At 50.3% G+C, this 17,182-nt stretch overlaps 1 protein-coding gene across 3 annotated transcripts in view; it reads left to right on the forward strand.

The window, feature by feature from the left end:
• The window catches only part of UNC5A (unc-5 netrin receptor A), a 92,324-nt gene extending 75,161 nt beyond the window's left edge, over positions 1-17,163 (forward strand). For 2 of the 3 annotated variants that reach the window (XM_028718449.2, XM_028718451.2), the window contains exons 2-16: positions 99-320; positions 768-911; positions 1,172-1,275; positions 1,725-1,905; positions 2,814-2,981; positions 3,727-3,891; positions 6,005-6,193; positions 8,776-9,075; positions 9,626-9,713; positions 11,316-11,484; positions 12,719-12,952; positions 13,343-13,492; positions 13,874-14,038; positions 15,388-15,566; positions 16,044-17,163. In XM_028718449.2, the coding sequence (XP_028574282.2) occupies positions 99-320; positions 768-911; positions 1,172-1,275; positions 1,725-1,905; positions 2,814-2,981; positions 3,727-3,891; positions 6,005-6,193; positions 8,776-9,075; positions 9,626-9,713; positions 11,316-11,484; positions 12,719-12,952; positions 13,343-13,492; positions 13,874-14,038; positions 15,388-15,566; positions 16,044-16,209 (2,624 nt within the window). In that variant the 3' untranslated portion in view covers positions 16,210-17,163. The remainder of the gene's footprint in view (positions 1-98; positions 321-767; positions 912-1,171; positions 1,276-1,724; positions 1,906-2,813; positions 2,982-3,726; positions 3,892-6,004; positions 6,194-8,775; positions 9,076-9,625; positions 9,714-11,315; positions 11,485-12,718; positions 12,953-13,342; positions 13,493-13,873; positions 14,039-15,387; positions 15,567-16,043) is intronic. The other variant, XM_077924645.1, reaches the window with a different exon arrangement.
• Positions 17,164-17,182: the final 19 nt, after the last annotated feature.

Raw genomic sequence — 17,182 nt, forward strand, 5'->3', positions numbered from 1 at the left:
CTATGCAAGGCCCATGGTGCAAACCTGACTCTTTATAGCTTCTGTGAATGTTGTGGTTGCTAGTGTGCCAGTTTCTAGCCCCTCTCCTCTCTGCCCAGGTGCCCAGCAGAGTGCCACAGTGCCCATCCCTGTGCCTGGCTCTTCCTCCGACCTGCTCCCTCACTTCCTGCTGGAACCGGAGGATGTTTACATTGTCAAGAACAAACCGGTGACACTGGCCTGCAAGGCCACGCCTGCCACCCAGATCTACTTCAAGTGCAATGGCGAGTGGGTGCATCAGGGCGACCACATCATACAGCGCAGCATGAACAAAACCACGGGTGAGTGCTGGAAGGGGTGGGGCATCAAAGGGCAGCAGAGGAGTCTTGTTTTGATGGCTCCAGGGCCAACACTCAGCTCCTGTCCCACTGCTGACCTGGAGTTAGGAGGCCTCATATTTATACTGTTAGCATAGCTTTTGTGCTTCTTTGGCTGCTGTGGTCTCCTGAGATTTCACCATTACATTTTAAGGTTTTTTAGAGATTTCTCACATGCTTCTGAGCATATATTTGCAACAATCAGAGCCAGAGACATGTTTGGGTCCCCCTCCACACACTTTTCTCATGATACTTGAGGTTCTCTGGAAACTGAACACAGCAGCATTCTGCACACTTACTGCACTTCCACAGAATTGTGACACCCATTCATGTAGAGCTCCTCCACCCACTGATGTCCCCCCCCTTCCCTGCTTTCCACCCTTGTCTCTTTGCCCCCTGGTGTTTTGGCAGGCCTGCCCCTCATGGAAGTGCGGATCGACATCTCGCGGCAACAGGTGGAGAAGATCTTTGGCTTGGAAGAGTACTGGTGCCAGTGTGTCGCCTGGAGCACGTCTGGCACCACCAAGAGTCAAAAGGCCTACGTGCGCATTGCTTGTGAGTGGCGCCCTGCTTACCCTCCTGTCTGCTGAGGGGACCCCTCTAGGACTTCAAACCACCCATCTTCCCTCTCCTAGAGCCTCATTGTCATTCCCCCCACCTACAGCTGAAAATCAAAGCCTGTTCTTTCATGTCTGAATCGACTACGATCAATTGGCTGCTCATGTTGGCAGGGAGCAGACAAGGCTTTGGCCTAGTATGACCTGGGGGGTCTTCAATGTCATCTTGACACCGCTCTAAGCCTCTCTTCTTTCTAGATCTGCGAAAGAATTTTGAGCAGGAGCCCCTGGCCAAAGAGGTCTCCATTGAGCAGGGAATTGTGCTGCCTTGCCGCCCTCCAGAGGGGATCCCACCAGCTGAAGTGAGTACTGGACCTGCATGCTTAATTCTGGGCAGAACTGAGGGGGCCATTGGGGAGAACGGTTGAGGAAGCCCACCAGTAGCACAAAACCAAACCAAACCACTTCATGGGGACCACCCGACGTTGGAACCTGCATCTCCCCAGTGTTGGCTTTGCCACCCTGCAGTTCCTGCAGACGATCTAGGTTGGGTTCGTGGTAGCCCATTCGCCCTCACCCTCATTGCAGCCACTTGATTGACGCCGGCCTGTCTCTCTGCAGAGCTCATTAACGCACATTTCGGAGCCTCCCTGGGCTGCCCTGGTGCTGAGTGGCCTGTCAATCTCTGTCCCTCACTAGGTCAGTGCCAGAATGTGTTTTCTTCTGAGACACGTTGCAGTCGCAGTGTCCTTAAAGGCTACGCGGCCTGACCCAATCCTCCTGCCCTATGTGTGGCTTGTGTCTCCCCAAGGTCGAGTGGCTGCACAACGAAGACCTTGTGGACCCAGCACTGGACCCCAACTTCTACATCACGCTGGAGCACAGCCTGGTGGTGAAACAGGCCCGCCTGGCGGACACGGGCAACTATACCTGCGTGGCCAAAAACATTGTGGCCCGTCGCCGCAGCTCCCCTGCTGCTGTCACTGTCTATGGTAGGGCCCCACCAGGCGATGGGATGGGTGGTCCCCAGGAAAAGGGGACCAATGGGCGAACAGCAGGTCTCTCCATAAGTCTTCAGGGTTGGGGGCAAGGGCAGGAATCTGGTTTCTTTGGAGGCTTGGCTGTAGCTCAGAGGGGAAGATGGAGCAGTGAAAGGGCCGGCTCTACCATTAGGCAGAGTGAGGGAGCCGTCTCAGGTAGCAGATGCTGGTGCAGAGGAGGGGAGTGGCAGCCTGGTGTTAGGGAACAAAGCTGGGTGTGCCTCTAAGATCACTTGCTGCCCTCAGATGGGGTGGGGGATGCCAGCCCACTGCCAGCACTGAAGGAAGATTTGAACTGCCGGAGCCAGCCAGCTTTCGTAAAAGGAAAGGGGAAGAGTTGTGTGGAGGCCAGCTTGTCCTTCCCTTTGGGCAGCACCATTTCTTGGGCTGGCCCAACTGTTTTGGGGTGTGATGAAGAGGGGACTTTGCTAAGTACATGCACCTCAAAATGGAGGAAATATCCATCCTGGAGGTAGAGAGGGGGTGGAGCCAGGGTGGGGGAGCCAGGCTGTGTCAACGCGACGTCGAGAAAGCGATGCTCCTGCAGAATCTCACAGGAGAAAGCGGCATGACCCCCCACCCCACCCCCTCCTCCAAGTGTCCGCCCCTCTGCTTGTGACTCCTCCTGCATCCCCCCATGTTTTCCTGTGTATTCTCCCCAAGCTGTACACACATACCAAAAGCAAGAGGGAAGCTGGCACCCCAGAGCCGCCGTTTTGCCCCAGGAGAACCCTGGAAGCGCTCGGCTCCTTCTCTGGGCCCAGAGAGAGAGCCCCACCTCCCTCCCTGCTGCCAACGACTGGCCCTCCCAGGGCGCACCGTCGTTGGGAGCTCTAGCTGATGCTGTCCCTTCCCCCCAGTGAATGGCGGCTGGTCGACGTGGACGGACTGGTCAGCCTGCAGCACCAGCTGTGGACGGGGCTGGCAGAAGCGGAGCCGAAGCTGCACCAACCCAGCACCACTCAACGGGGGGGCCTTCTGTGAGGGCCAGAATGTGCAGAAAAGTTCTTGCGCCACCCTGTGCCCAGGTACTGCCCTGCCACTGCTGCGCACCTGCTCCGGCGGCTCTGTTTTGCTGTGCTCACTCGCACCCTCGGCCCCCGCCCCACCACCCACAGCAGCGGGGAAAGACTCAAAATCTAACACATAGGAAGCCCAGAGCAGGCTGAGCCACACACGTCTCCCACTCTCAGTCCACTCTAAGCCCCCCTTTTTCTGTTTCAGCCCGGAGTTCGCTGCTCACACAGCTTTGCCTATGCACTATCCCACCACTGTTTGGTTGCCCCTTCCTTTCCCCAAAGTGACCCAGAATGGTGCTGCATGTTCCTGGGACTTGTTTTTTCAGTGCCTTCAGCTCTGTTTGAGCTACTGGTCCCAAGAGAGCAGCTGGCCTTTGACTCGCCTTCCCCTCTTTGCTCTACCTGTCTTCCCCAACCCATCCATGTGTCTGTGTTTGTCCCTTCCCATCTCTGAGCCCCTTCCAAGGCATGTTACAAATATGGAAGGGCCCCCCTTGCCCCATTAGGAGTGGCTTCTGTGGTGGCCAGCAATGGGTCAGCCCTGAGCTACTTCAGCCCGGTCCCTCCTCTCTGTAGCTGACATCGCCTAACGGTGTCCTCTCGACCCACCAAGCTGCTGCAAGCATCCGGCTAGTGAGATATCTGCTTGGGCTTGGAGGGGTGGGGAGGTAGAATTTATGCTGAGGATGAGAAACCATTTGAGATTTGGGATTTTGGTCCCTAAGCCTCTGTACTGCCTCCTCCTGTCTGGCAGTGCCTGGCGGTTGGTCAACCTGGAGCATGTGGTCAGTGTGTGGTGCAGACTGTACACACTGGCGAAGCCGTGAATGCTCGGATCCGGCGCCCCGGAATGGGGGGGACGAGTGCCAGGGGCCTGAACTGGAGACCCGCAACTGCACCAGCGAGTTATGCACTCACGGTGAGTTCCTGCTGCTTTTGAGGAAATATAAGACTCATGCCGTGGGTGGAGATGGAGGGGAGAGATGCAGGTGGTGGCATGAATTTGACGAGCATCTTCTGGCACAGGTGTGCCTCTCCGGGGTGGCTGTGGACATAGGCAACTAGTGCTGCCTCCTGTTGCGTAGCTTTTTTTGAGCGACCTTCCGTTGCAGGCTGATTGAGATGTAAGGGCATTGAGGCCTGTCAGTTCTGGTCTGCCTATCTGTCCGCGTAGGAACTAGCAGCCGTCTGCCCAGCACAGATGGAATCTCTGCTGCCTGGTTTAGCGTTGCCTCATAGCCACAGGCTAGAAGGCAGAAACCCACCTTGTCTGCGGCACCCCCTGGCCCATGCGTCCCGCCACAGGCTCCGTCCCTTAATGAGGAGGCCCCAGAGCTCTCTCCTGAAAGATCACAACTGGTGCGCACTGGCCCAGCAAGCAGGCTGTGTGCCACCCCCACCCCAAGGCAGGAGAGCTCTGCACTGGCCCTGCCAGGGCGGAAGAGTGAGTGACAGGCCCCATCCTGGCTCATTAACTGTTCTAGCTTGTTAGGCCTCCTAGGGGTTTTCTCTTCCTTTTACATCAAATTAACCATTCTCACAGCTGAAATGAAGCAATGGCCCCCTGCCCTCCCCAGGGGGACTCAGGCTGACGGTTTGACCCAGCTGGCAGTGGGGGTGGGGAGGAGGTGCGTGAGGGATTCAGAGGGACAGCAGGGCAAAGTGCTGGTTCACAACACACACACACACACACACACACACACACACACACACACACAAACCCTGGTTCATTTGTTCATTCTTCCTCCCTTACATACAATTCCCTGTACATATGTTGCCTCATAAACCAGACTAATGTGTGTGTGCTTGCTTCCGTTAACACAGAAGCCTTGTTTGTTCTCCCTCACACACCCACACCCACACCCGGCCTGCATTCTTTCTTTTCCCCCTTCCCCCTTCAACCCCCACCAACCTGCCTTCTTCTGTACAGAGGCTTCATACAAAGGACAACACACACTCACACTCTCTTGCACAGCTGGGATTTTGGCCATGGAGCTTTGAAGGTTTCTACTTACTCAACCTTCAGAGATCATAAGCAAGATCCCAATTCTCCCAATTAAAGACTGTCTGCCTTTACTTAGAAATTATGAGACAGGAGCAGAAGGGCTCCTTTCAACCCAGGCTGCAGCCTTACTAACCTTGCCCAAACCAACCTCTGCCACAAAACTTTTCCTGCAGAAGCACCCTTTGTGGAAGGCTGCATCAAGTCCTCCCGTACACCACATTTCAGATCCCCTTCTGAATTATTATTTCTACAAACATAAAGATTTTTAGATAACACACTGGTTCGACAGACAGGGTTATTATTCTTATGAACAATTAAATGGGCTTGTGTCCCAGGCACAATCTCACCCTTACGAGACCCCTTTTCTGTTTCAGTCCTGGGTTCACCATTCACCCAGCTTTGCCTGTGCCTCAGCACCCACTGCTCCCCAAAGCAGCCCTTTTCTTTGATAACATGCTGGTAACATGGCTGTAGTTATTATAAAAGGGAACCACAACAGATGCTCATAAAATACGCTGCTTGTTTTGAATGTCATGTTGCATTTATCTTAAAAATGCGTTGAGAATCTTATCCTGCCACCACCACCCTGCCTAATTCAGACCCATGATTCCCAAAGGAATCTCTCATGCTTTCCACCCATTCCTCTCCAATTTGGATTTTGCATCATTTTTTAAACCAGGACTTGAAGAAGGCTGTGAGTTCAATACTCTGTTCAAAAAGGAGGAGGTTGGAAATGTGCCTTTGCACTGAAGGACAGGGAAAGGGCAGAGGTTTGGGGTGGGTTTTTTTAAGGGATCACAGGTTTTGATTATCAATTCCTTGATGACCTTCATTGCAAGAAGGCCAATGACATTTCATTCAGTGTCTCTTCCATCCCTAGAGACATTGGCGGACTTCCATAGATAATTGCGCACCATGCAATTATGAGCGGTGCACTCCTTCTCCAGAAAGGAACGCCATTATTTTATACAGGGCAACAACTGGCTCAGAATTGCACACCTCTCTGTTCTCCTGCTTCCCCTTTTAGGAACGAATGGCTCTGAGGATGTGGCTCTGTATGTGGGCCTGATCGCTGTCGCTGTCTGCCTGGTGCTGCTGCTCCTAGTGGTAACCCTTGTCTACTGCCGCAAGAAGGAAGGGCTGGATTCTGACGTGGCTGATTCTTCTATTCTCACTGCTGGCTTCCAGCCGGTCAGCATCAAGCCAACCAAAGCAGGTGAGCACCACGCCAGTCTTGGGGTTCCCGGGGATTTTGGGAGACCTTTGCATTGAGTGCAAGCAGCCTTCCTGGAGCCACAGTCAGCTGCCAGGTCTCGACGTGGGGACGGTGTTTGTCTCTTCCACGACTGCAGAACGGTTATGTAAGATACAGCCACAGTGTGTCTTGCCTTGTAGCAAAATAGGATGGTGTCCGCCATTTTAAGAGTCCCATGACTACTGTGCCAACTCTTAAGGCGCTCTTCGGGTTTCCTCCCCTACTCTGCTTCTCCTTCCTGCTGTTACAAGTGCTACAAAAAATAAATACGAAATGGTAGTATTCAACAAACTTCACATACTAGCTCAAGGGGATTTCCCATCCCTCTATTCCATCTGCACTATTCTCAAATTTATTCCAGAGGGTTGGGGGAAACCCCAGAACAGATTTAGAGGGAGGGGGAGAATGTTTCGTCGCACACACACACACACAAATAATTTGACTGAGAGAACATTCATTGTAGTGCTACGTTGAACAAAAACCACAGATCTTAAAAGCACAATGGAACCTGGTGACAACTAGAAACAGTGGCTTAAAGAGTTTCGTTGTTTAAAAAATGGCTTCCTGGAATGAGGTCAGAATAAGCTCAGCTGGTTAGAGTGTGGTGCTAATAACACCAAGATTGCAGGTTCTGTCCCCATAAGAGACAACTGCATATTCCTGCATTGCAGGGGATTCGACTATATATGACCCTCAGGGTCCATCCCAACTCTATGATTCAATTCAAGTCAAGTGAGCAAATGGGAAAATTTATGATAACAGAAGACTAAAACTGTTTAAACACCTGAAGGCTTCCTACAGTAGGCAGCGTAAGCAGAGGATATCTGCAGAGGACTATGTAGGAAAAACCACAGACCCAATAAACACACCAAAAATCTCTTACAAAATAATTATAGCCAGAGACTCACCTCTAGCCATGCATCTCAACACTACTAAGCATTGCCTTTGCCAAAGAAAGATGCAACACCAGAGGGTTAGAAACATGCCATCTGCATATTTTGTGAGAACCTGCTAATTACCCTTTCCAGTTGCAAGGCCCTAATGCTTCCTGCCAGCCCTCACTGGGCTACAGGACACCAACCAGTAAGGGCAGCCCAGCACTGGTCAGAACAGGAGCCTGTACAAGAAGGGTTTTCTAATCATCCCACCCCCAGCTCATCTGCCAGGCATTCTTCAAGTATTTCTGAACTAGTTAATTAAAGTTGGTTCCCCACTAATCAAGAAAAATGAACTTCTAGAGGAAAAGTAGTTGCTGGAATGGAAGATTCAAGACCTTGCTGGCACATCTCTGTCACAATGACTGTCACACCCCCAGAAAGTTAAAAATGTAGGATACCTATTATGTAATGTAGAGGAAGTCAGTAAAATCAAATGGCCTTGAAGTCATCATAGGTATAGTAAAATGACACTTGTGGATAAGCACATCTTTCATCCTAACCACTCCATTTCTGTCATTTTGGAACCGCTTTACAAAGACCCACTAGCCTGGTTGGCAAAGCCATGGCCCAAAGGTTTTAGGCTCTAAAACAGACCATGGTTTATTTTGAACACAGAGCCATGGTCTAAAATGGCTGATCATGAATGAGCAGAGTGTTAGTGTGTGCTTCTCTTCCTGCTTGCCCCCTTCCTTCCATGTGCTGCTTAGGAGCTGAAAGAAACCAGATCCCTGGCCTCATATTGCATGCAAACCAGCACTTGTGGTTTTGTTTTTCTCCAAACAAACCATGAGCAGTAACCAATGTTTTTTCATTGCTTACTGTTTGTGGTTTGCTGGGAGGGAAACAAACCACAACTGTTAATTTGCATGTAAGACTAAGCCAGTGCTCTGGTTTATTTCTACTGCAAGGCAGCCTAGGGAGGAGAGAGGCAGGCACAAAGAGCAAGGGCTGGTCTGTTTTAAACAATAGCTTCACATACATGTGGACTGGGTCATTTATGAGCATCTAGGTGTGGGCGGAAGAAGTATCCTACCATCATTCCATCAGCCACTTAACTTTCTCATCACCTCACGATGCGACCTTTGGCCTTTGAGGCTCACCTCTTTGCACCCTGACAAGTGGTGGGGTGTTAAAACGACAACTGTGTCATGCGGCTAGCTCCCTTAGTCATTCTGCATTTGGATATCCTGGTTGTGTGAATTAGCCCAGACTCCTGGGCTCTGCAAGGGAGACTGTACTGCATCTTGAGGAAGCTGTCTCTGGGAAATAAAATGCATAACCTTATTAATACAAAAAGTGATGGTTTGAACAGGGATCTTTGTTTCTCGGGTCATTGCAGCAGTCTGTTACCCCTGCTGGTTAATGTATTTTGTGCAACATTGTCTGATGAGATGATGTTTTGTGATTAGGCTGCTATCTACCTGAGGTGACTGAAAATATCTGCATTTGCATCTGTAAGCAATATAGGTCTGTATATTGTGCTAAGAATGAACTCTCTTTTCCATTCTGCCTAGAGAAGATCTTTCAGTACGTTCAAACAGCACATGTACTTTGACCGGCCCAGTTTGTTGGGTTATTTACATAAATTTCTCTCCTTCTTTGCAGATAACTCCCACTTGCTTACTATCCAGCCTGACCTGAGCACCACCACCATGACCTACCAGGGCTCGCTCTGCCCACGCCAGGATGGACCCAGCAAGTTCCAGATTGGCAATGGGCACCTGCTGAGCCCCCTGGGCAGCGGGCGCCACACCCTGCACCACAGCTCACCCAGTGCGGACCCTGTGGACTTTGTCTCTCGGTTCTCCACCCAGAGCTTCTTCCGCTCCTTGCCCAGGGGTGGTGCCAACATGGCTTATGGAACCTTCAACTTCCTGGGTGGACGTTTAATGATCCCCAACACAGGTGAGATGGGCAGAGAAGGAAGGCTGGGGATTTGGGAGGCTGAGCTAGGTAGGGAAATGTGTAGGTGCTTTATGATGCTCGTAGTTCCCTTCTGGACCAGCATTCAAGCACACACATGCAAGAGACAGAGGCTTCCTGTCTGGCCTGTATAGGAATACGATAAGTGATCGTTTTGTGGATAAATTCCAGATATAAATTCCACTTTACGGGGAAATTGTCCCGATCCTGAGCAGCCCCTTATTGATGCCCAAGGGTCAGCTTGCCCAAGAGAACATGGAATGTTTATTTCAAGCCTGGACCCATAGGAAGGTCTGACAAGGGCTAGTCCACCCACAAGGCGACTGCCCCTGGTGTCAGGATTCACCGGGGCAGCAGTTCCTGATGTTAATCTTCCCCCCTTGTTCCTGGAGCTGGCTCTTCCCTCACATCTTCTTTTCTGTCGGGGAGCGGGACATCATTTTGGGGTCTGCCTAAGGTGCAAAAATGTCTTGGGCCATCCATGGACACTGTATATTGCATCCCCTTGAGCAATAATGTCTGTGTCCTTTAGGTGTCAGCTTGCTCATCCCACCTGATGCCATCCCGCGAGGAAAGATCTATGAAATCTACCTGACGCTGCACAAGCAGGAAGATGTGAGGTACCCCTCTTACCCTTGAAATCCTTCAACTACCCCGTTAGTGGTCAGTGGGACCCCTAATTTCTCATATACCGATTTGACTCCAGTCCACTGTATGCCTGCCCCGTATGTTCATCCATCACCTGTGGCACATAAGGGCTCTCCTACAGGTACCTGTAGAATCCACAGGGAGTTCTTGGACAACTGCATCCCTGTAGACCTTGTCATGCAGATGGGCTGCAGAAATTTGCCTCCACTCATGAGGTGGAGGGAGCAGAATGAATTGAATGTCACTGTGGAAGGTCAGCTACAGCATCCAGGAAGGAAACAAAGTCTTGACATACACATTACTCCTCTTGCTGGAAAATTCTCAGTGTATCCCTTCAAGATACACAACTCCAGATTATCCCATTTGGCATTTCAATCTCTTATCAGGCACACACTTGCCTGAAGGAAACAAAACTGATTGGAAATAGGCAATAGGACTCATCTACTTGTTCTACATGTACAGAGGCTACAGGGCCAGTAGCACCCCAATCCTGAGCATTTTACATCAAGCTCTAGTAATATCATTCTAGCGCTTCCCACGTCATGCTCCTAAGATTGAACTATATAATCAACAGAGATCACCCGCCATTTCTAGGCAGATTTCTCTGTTGCAATCTTAACTACATCCTAAAATGCTACCAAGCATTTTTCTGATTTAATGTTTTTGTGCTGGTCCTTGACAGCCCACTCTTGCCTGCATCCCTCTGCTCACAGCTGCATCAACAGCAAATGGAGAAAGCATGCTTCTGTCATGGCACATTTAGTGTCAAGAATCCCTTTGGTGCTGGTTGAGGATTGAGGTGGGAGATTTGATTAGGACATCTAAAGCGACCTGGCCTGGAGCATGAAGGATAAGTCATGTTAGCTAAGCGGGTGAGATCTGCCAGCCAGAAAGGACCTTGCCAGGCTGCTCAATGGAGCATCACCCTCTGGCTAGTCATCCTCTAAGGAACTTGACTGCTGCACACTTGTACAATTCCCACCCCCGCCCTGTCCCTGCTCCCTTCCAAAGAAGGATACCTAATGCAACTTATTCGTCGTGGATATATTCTCAGAAATGTTTTTGGAGTTCCCACTTTGCAGATAGCTCCAATAACAGCTGTCTGCCATAACTGAGGCATTTCCACTTTTTCCATGAGCCTTATGCCAATTCACACAGAGTCCCATCTAGCTCAGCACTGACTACACTGATGGGCAGTCGTTCTCCGGGATCTTCCTGATTACCCAGAGACGCCGGGGATTGAACCTGGGACTTTCTGCAAGCGGATGCTGTGCTATTGAGCCATCATCCTTCCCCATTCCCTTATGTCAGCATCCATTTCCGATGCACTTACTGAAGACTGCCAGCTCCAATTCTCTGCTTGGATTGCCAGTAGTAAATGCTGGCTATAACCCCACCCAATTTCTCCATTCTGCTTCCACCGCGCAGTGGTGAGAATGCAGATCCTGTTTGCTTTCTGTGCCCATTGGAATGATAACCAAGGGAAACTAGCTAATGGCAATAGCCAGAAGCGTCTGTGCTTGGCTTTGTATGCCCCTTCTCTTTCCAACTCATGGTTTTCTCTCTTTTTTGAGGCTGCCCCTGGCTGGCTGTCAGACCCTGCTGAGTCCCATTGTCAGCTGTGGGCCCCCAGGGGTGCTGCTCACCAGACCTGTCATCCTTGCTATGGACCACTGTGTGGAGCCAAACCCAGAGACCTGGAGTCTCCGCCTCAAGAAGCAGTCGTGTGAGGGCACATGGGAGGTGAGTGCTTGGCCTCAGGCAGTCGCAAACCAACCCAAAGGCTTTAAGCAAGGCTGTATTGTACTTTTTGCTTTACAAAACAAAGAACCTTCCGGGCCAAAGTAACCTAAATTCTGAAACCTGCTTAAATTATGCAAATCACTCATATTGTTCAGTTTTTTGTTTTTTTTTCTGCTTGCTTTGCAAACTCTATACTGTTTCTGCTACTTCTGAGAAAGAGGAGGAACTATGTGTGATGCTGAAGTCTCATCCTTGGGAAACAACGGAAGTCTTATTCAGCGATCCCTGTAGCTTTCTCAGGGCTTCGCCGTACACTCTCAAGCATATCTTTGCATCCAAATGTTATAGGAACATGCTTTGTAATATATATATGAAAGCTGGATTCTGCCTCCGGTATTACAATCTTACATTTCCCCCCAGAATTGTAGAATATACACTGCCCTATTTTCAACATTAGCAGAATCTGATGGACTGTTTACTGCCCAGCACTGGCACAATTGATTCTGATTTGTGTTCTACAGTGGAGGCTGTGATGGATCCCTCAGACTAGCTGAAGATAGCTCAGTCAGTAGAGCATAAGACTCTCAATCTCAGGGTTGTGGGTTTGAACCCCACGTTGGGCAAACAATTCCTTCATTGCAGGGGGTTGGACTAGATGGCCCATGTAGGTTCCTTCCAACTCTACCGTTCTATGATTCCAGCTTGAATGTAGTGCAAATGTTCCTATATGTGCCTAAAGAGCAACAGTCCTCCTACCATCTCAAGCTCAGTACTTCATCCTTGGTCCTATATACCAGCTGTTTCCTGCTGATATCCCACCCATACAGATTCATTCTCCTTGTGTGTTGGCCAGCCGTTCTTGCTTTATTTTTATTTCAGAATTCATAAACTGCTCCAGATTCAAGGAAATACCCAAGCACTGTACTTCTAGCGTATTAGTCAGCCTTCTCCTTCTGACACCTGTTTGTTTGCCAACAGACCTTTGCAGCTGCTTAATTTTTGATTAGCCGGTCACCTTAATGATTATTTGTTCTTTTAAAATGCAATTTAATTTTTTTAATTGATGCTTTTGCAGTCTACACCACCTTGTACAGTACAGAAATGCTTCTAAAAATAAGCCATAATCTGCACTGGCTCCGTTGTGCTGCTTCTGCGCTCATTGTGCCAATAACTGTTGATCAGGGTGGTTTTTATCTCTCTGCCCACCCCTCCACCGCCTTTCCCCTTTCCTCAGGATGTGCTGCACCTGGGTGAGCCCGTGCCCTCGGAACTCTTCCACTGCCAGCTGGAACCCCAGGCTTGCTACATCTTCACAGAACAACTAGGCCGCTTTGCTTTGGTGGGGGAATCGCTCAGCATGGCGGCTTCAAAGCGCCTCAAATTGGTCCTTTTTGCACCCACTACCTGTACTGGGCTGGAATATGATGTCCGCGTGTATTGCCTCAGCGACACCCGTGATGCACTCAAGGTATTACCCCACAAGGCCAAAATACTGCCCTGGAAATGCCCCAAACATACACACCTTGAGCCTCTTTCCCACAAATTTCACACCTGCTCCAGTCTCAATAGCCCATTATTTGCTCAAGAATCACGGTTGACCAGCCTTAATGCTCTAGTAGGACAGCCTATGTGTCGCTTCAGCGACACTGACCACATGCCCAGTATGTTGCTCTGTAGTTGCAGGGTGTCCAGCCTCACCTAGGCCTCTCCCCTGCCCCACCATCCAGTGATTTTGTCACAACAACCCAGATCAGTCCCTTGCAACTCCACGCTGCGCCTCCGCAGAAGGCGGGAGGCACCAGGAAATGGGTGTTGATGGTTCTAGTCACTCAGCCCTTCTTTGTCCATGCAATTCCAGGAAGTGGTACAAGTAGAGAAGCAGATGGGGGGGCAGCTGATTGGCGTGCCACGGATCCTGCACTTCAAGGACAGTTACCACAACCTGCGCCTCTCCATCCATGATGTGCCCAGCTCCCTGTGGAAGAGCAAGCTTCTTGTCAGCTATCAGGCAAGTGTGCCCATGGGCTCTGGGAGTGTTCTGTATCCAGAGTAGGCGCCCTCTTCTCCTGCCTGCTGTCTTCGCGCTATGTCACCTCTCTTTTTCATCTCTTATTTACTGGGATTCAGTGCAAAGCCCCATATCCTCAGGACCAAGAATGCCCCATGTGAAAGATGCTAAGCTCTTATGAAGCTCCATCCCCTAGCTGTAGTTGTGGGGAGGGGGTAGGTATTTATCAATCTGCTTCTATAGTTTGTCTAGTTCCTAATTCTACTGGCAGTTCCTGACATCATGGGCCTGATCATCATGCTCCTAGGATCCTCATTCCTTACCACTGAGGAAATCCATACACCCCCAACCCAAGCCTGCTCTCTTTCTCTCTCTCTACAGGAGATTCCCTTCTATCACCTTTGGAGTGGTCTGCAGCCTTACCTGCACTGTACCTTCACGTTGGAGCGACTTAGCACCAGCACTTGCCAGTTGGCTTGCAAAATCTGGATCTGGCAGGTGGAGGGTGATGGGCAGAGCTTCAATATTGACTTCAACATTGCCAAGGTGAGGGCAAGGACATGGCCATGGGAGGGTTGGCCAAATGACTTCTGCGGTACCCTTCTGGGTGGCAACCTATCTAGCTTTTGAACGGGTTTTAAATACTTTATGCGCACTTGCAGTTATTGTGTCGAGGACCATTTCATAGAGTTCCCATGGAACAGAGTCAAAAGTGGAAATGTAAGGCAGGGCGGCGTCAATAGGTCTTTCCATCCTAACATGAGGATAGAAAACTAGCGCAGGCTGGAATTGTGTGCATGTTCAGAAAAAGCATAGAATGGGCCAGTTCGGACATGGCTGTGTAACCATAGTTTATGAAGCCAGGTGGAGTGTTGGCTCTGCATGTCCCCATCCCACTCGCCCTTCCTTCCCTTGCACACAAGCTTTGGTGCAGGGGTTTTAGAACTAGGGCTGCCCATTCCATTTGAAATTGGAGTTTACAATTGTCCTTTTTATTCTTATTGCACCCTGTCCTGGGACTTTTTGTGAAGGGCAAGTAACAGGTATTCATAATAAATAAATATAAAAGTGGGGACTTCTAGTACAGTGTCAGTTTACTAACTAGAATATTAACCAGGGTCAGAGCTTGCTTTAATTATCCTGGTTACCAAACCAACACTGGTCCATCTCCCCATTTGAGATGTTGTTAGGGAACTCTTAAGTTCCAGGATCTGTGCAGCAACACCAACGTGCAATGGGAGGAGGAGAGTGGAAAGGAAGAAGCATGTGGGCCCATTGCTCTGCCATGGCTTATGAGACTACATGTGAAGCAGCCCAGTGTTATGCGAGGTGTGAAATTTAACATCTTAATAACCTTCTTTCAAAAAATCAGGTTTTTTTAGTTACTTTAGGGCTGTGAAAGTGTGGCCAGTGATTATTGGAATCTCAGAAGCCAGAGACGTGGCTAACTAGCAATTATGCTCAATTTCCATAATCTGTAGAAGTCACAGGATCCCATTTTGTCTCAGTGCGAAATACATCCGGCCCTGCGCATCACTGCTCTTTACGTCAACAAAAGCCTCCTTTCCCCTGCAGCACTGAGCCTACCCTTTAACTTTTCGTTCCCCTTCACTCCTCCTTTCCCAGTCAAGCGGGAGATATTCTTTGTGATCTTTAGGTATCCTCCTTCGCTAAACCTGTCAAGTAGACAGAATTACCCTTCTGGGGAATATCTGGGAGAAAATCATATTGTGTCAGGGAGACCTCTCCACCTTACTTAAAGCAGCATCAAACTGAGAGAGAATATAAAGCAGAAACAGCCTTGTCTTCACGGGCACTCTCTCCTCCATTGCCTCCTCTCACCATGAAGACTTTGTTCGCCTTATAGGTCCTAATAACTGCTCTCCTTTTCCCAGGATGCACGGTTCTCAGACTGGCTGCCTCCAGACAATGAGGCTGGCTCCCCTGCCCTCGTGGGCCCCAGTGCCTTCAAGATCCCCTTCCTCATCCGCCAGAAGATCATAAGCAGCCTGGATGCACCAGGGGCCCGTGGGGCTGACTGGAGAGCACTAGCCCAGAAACTGCACCTCGACAGGTAAATCTCTATACCAGGAGAAACAAGCTGCAGCTGGTGCAGATCCTACCAGGTGGATGAATCTTGCTTTAGCAGGAACAGGTGACTAAGGTGGGAGGAGGGGTTTCTGTATGGAGGGCCAGCAGGAACAGATGCAGTCACATTGTTTTTTCCTGTGACATAGTGGGGGCAAGGAAGGAGAGGAAACAGGGGGCTCATCTGGACTTCTTTTTGTGCTGCATTTCTAGGAATGTGTCCCTGTGAAAACCCGCTCTTTACTGCTGAACTGGAGCAAACAGCAATCTGCAGAAATCCCAAATTGCCATTTGTTCCAATTCAGCAGTAAAGAGTGGGGTTTTTGCTGAGGCAAAACAAAAACGCTCAGAGTTTTAAAGAGCAGGCCTGTGCCTAGAAAGGATGGGGCAAAAGGTGTGTGTGAATAAGTGCCCCCTTGGGGCTCTTTCTCCTGGGTAATAATGGCCTCTCCTCTTTCCACAGCCATCTAAGCTTCTTTGCTTCGAAACCCAGCCCAACGGCCATGATGTTGAACTTATGGGAAGCCCGTCACTTCCCCAACGGGAACCTCAACCAGCTGGCGGCTGCTGTGGCGGAGGTGGGCAAGCAGGACAGCTCCCTCTTCATGGTGTCGGAGGCTGAGTGCTAAGGCACTTGGTAGAGGCAGCACAGGCCTTTGCTGGGGGATGGCAGAGGGCATCTCCGCTTGAAGGAGGCAGTGTTCCCACACTTGTCCTGCTTTGAATACGCCTGCGTGCTCCGTCGGAGGCATCCTAGCCTCACACCCTCTGTTCCTTGTGCCAAATACAACTAGAAGGCAAGCACACCGGGCTCAGTCTCTAGTAGCCATGGGGTGGTGGGGGAAACTACTGAATGCCTGCCCTGCCACTGCCATGGAGGCTCTGGGACTGGCCGAGGGAGGCTTGCCCCATATACTGCAGTAGGCTGGCAATGGATTCTGATGTACTTCTGTTGGGCTTAGTCATATACCCAGGGCCCTCTTCTTCCCCAGCATGGGAAGAAAGGGGAAGGGAGATGGCTGGCTTGGTGCTTGTGGGGAATGACCAGGACAAAAAGGTAAGCTTGGTCCTGGAGCCGAGAAGCCTGTGCCTCTCCCACTGCAGCCCCCGGAGCGTCCCATGCTGCGATGAAGCAGAGCCGGGAGGGGGGATCCAACAGGTTGTTTCCAGAGCCATCTCTGTATATTTTTGCTCCAGCCCAAGAGATACCCGTGACTTGGTCATAGTGGGCCGCCCAGGGGTTGGTGGTTTGCTGACACTGGGGACCCCGAGGGGACAAGGAGAGGAGATGGTCAAGGGCAGCCCAGGGAGGTGGACCATGCTGTGCTGGATGACAGGATCTGTGCCTCCTTAGTCCTTGCCCAGTGTATATGCAAAGGGAATTGTGCGTGTGCGTGGCAGTCCAATCCGTGCAGTGAACGTGTGCTGGGCCAGGCGGGCCCATGCCGTATTGTGTAAAGATCGTTTTTTATTCTGTATTCAAGTGCATTCAAGTATTTACACTTGGCCTTATGTACATATAAGCGTCCCGCACAGGGTTTTAGCGGGCATGAATGTAAATAAATTATATATATATATTGCTACATGGGACTTCTTGTGTCT

The sequence above is a fragment of the Podarcis muralis genome, chromosome 2 (genome assembly GCF_964188315.1).
Source record: "Podarcis muralis chromosome 2, rPodMur119.hap1.1, whole genome shotgun sequence".
NCBI lineage: Eukaryota > Metazoa > Chordata > Lepidosauria > Squamata > Lacertidae > Podarcis > Podarcis muralis.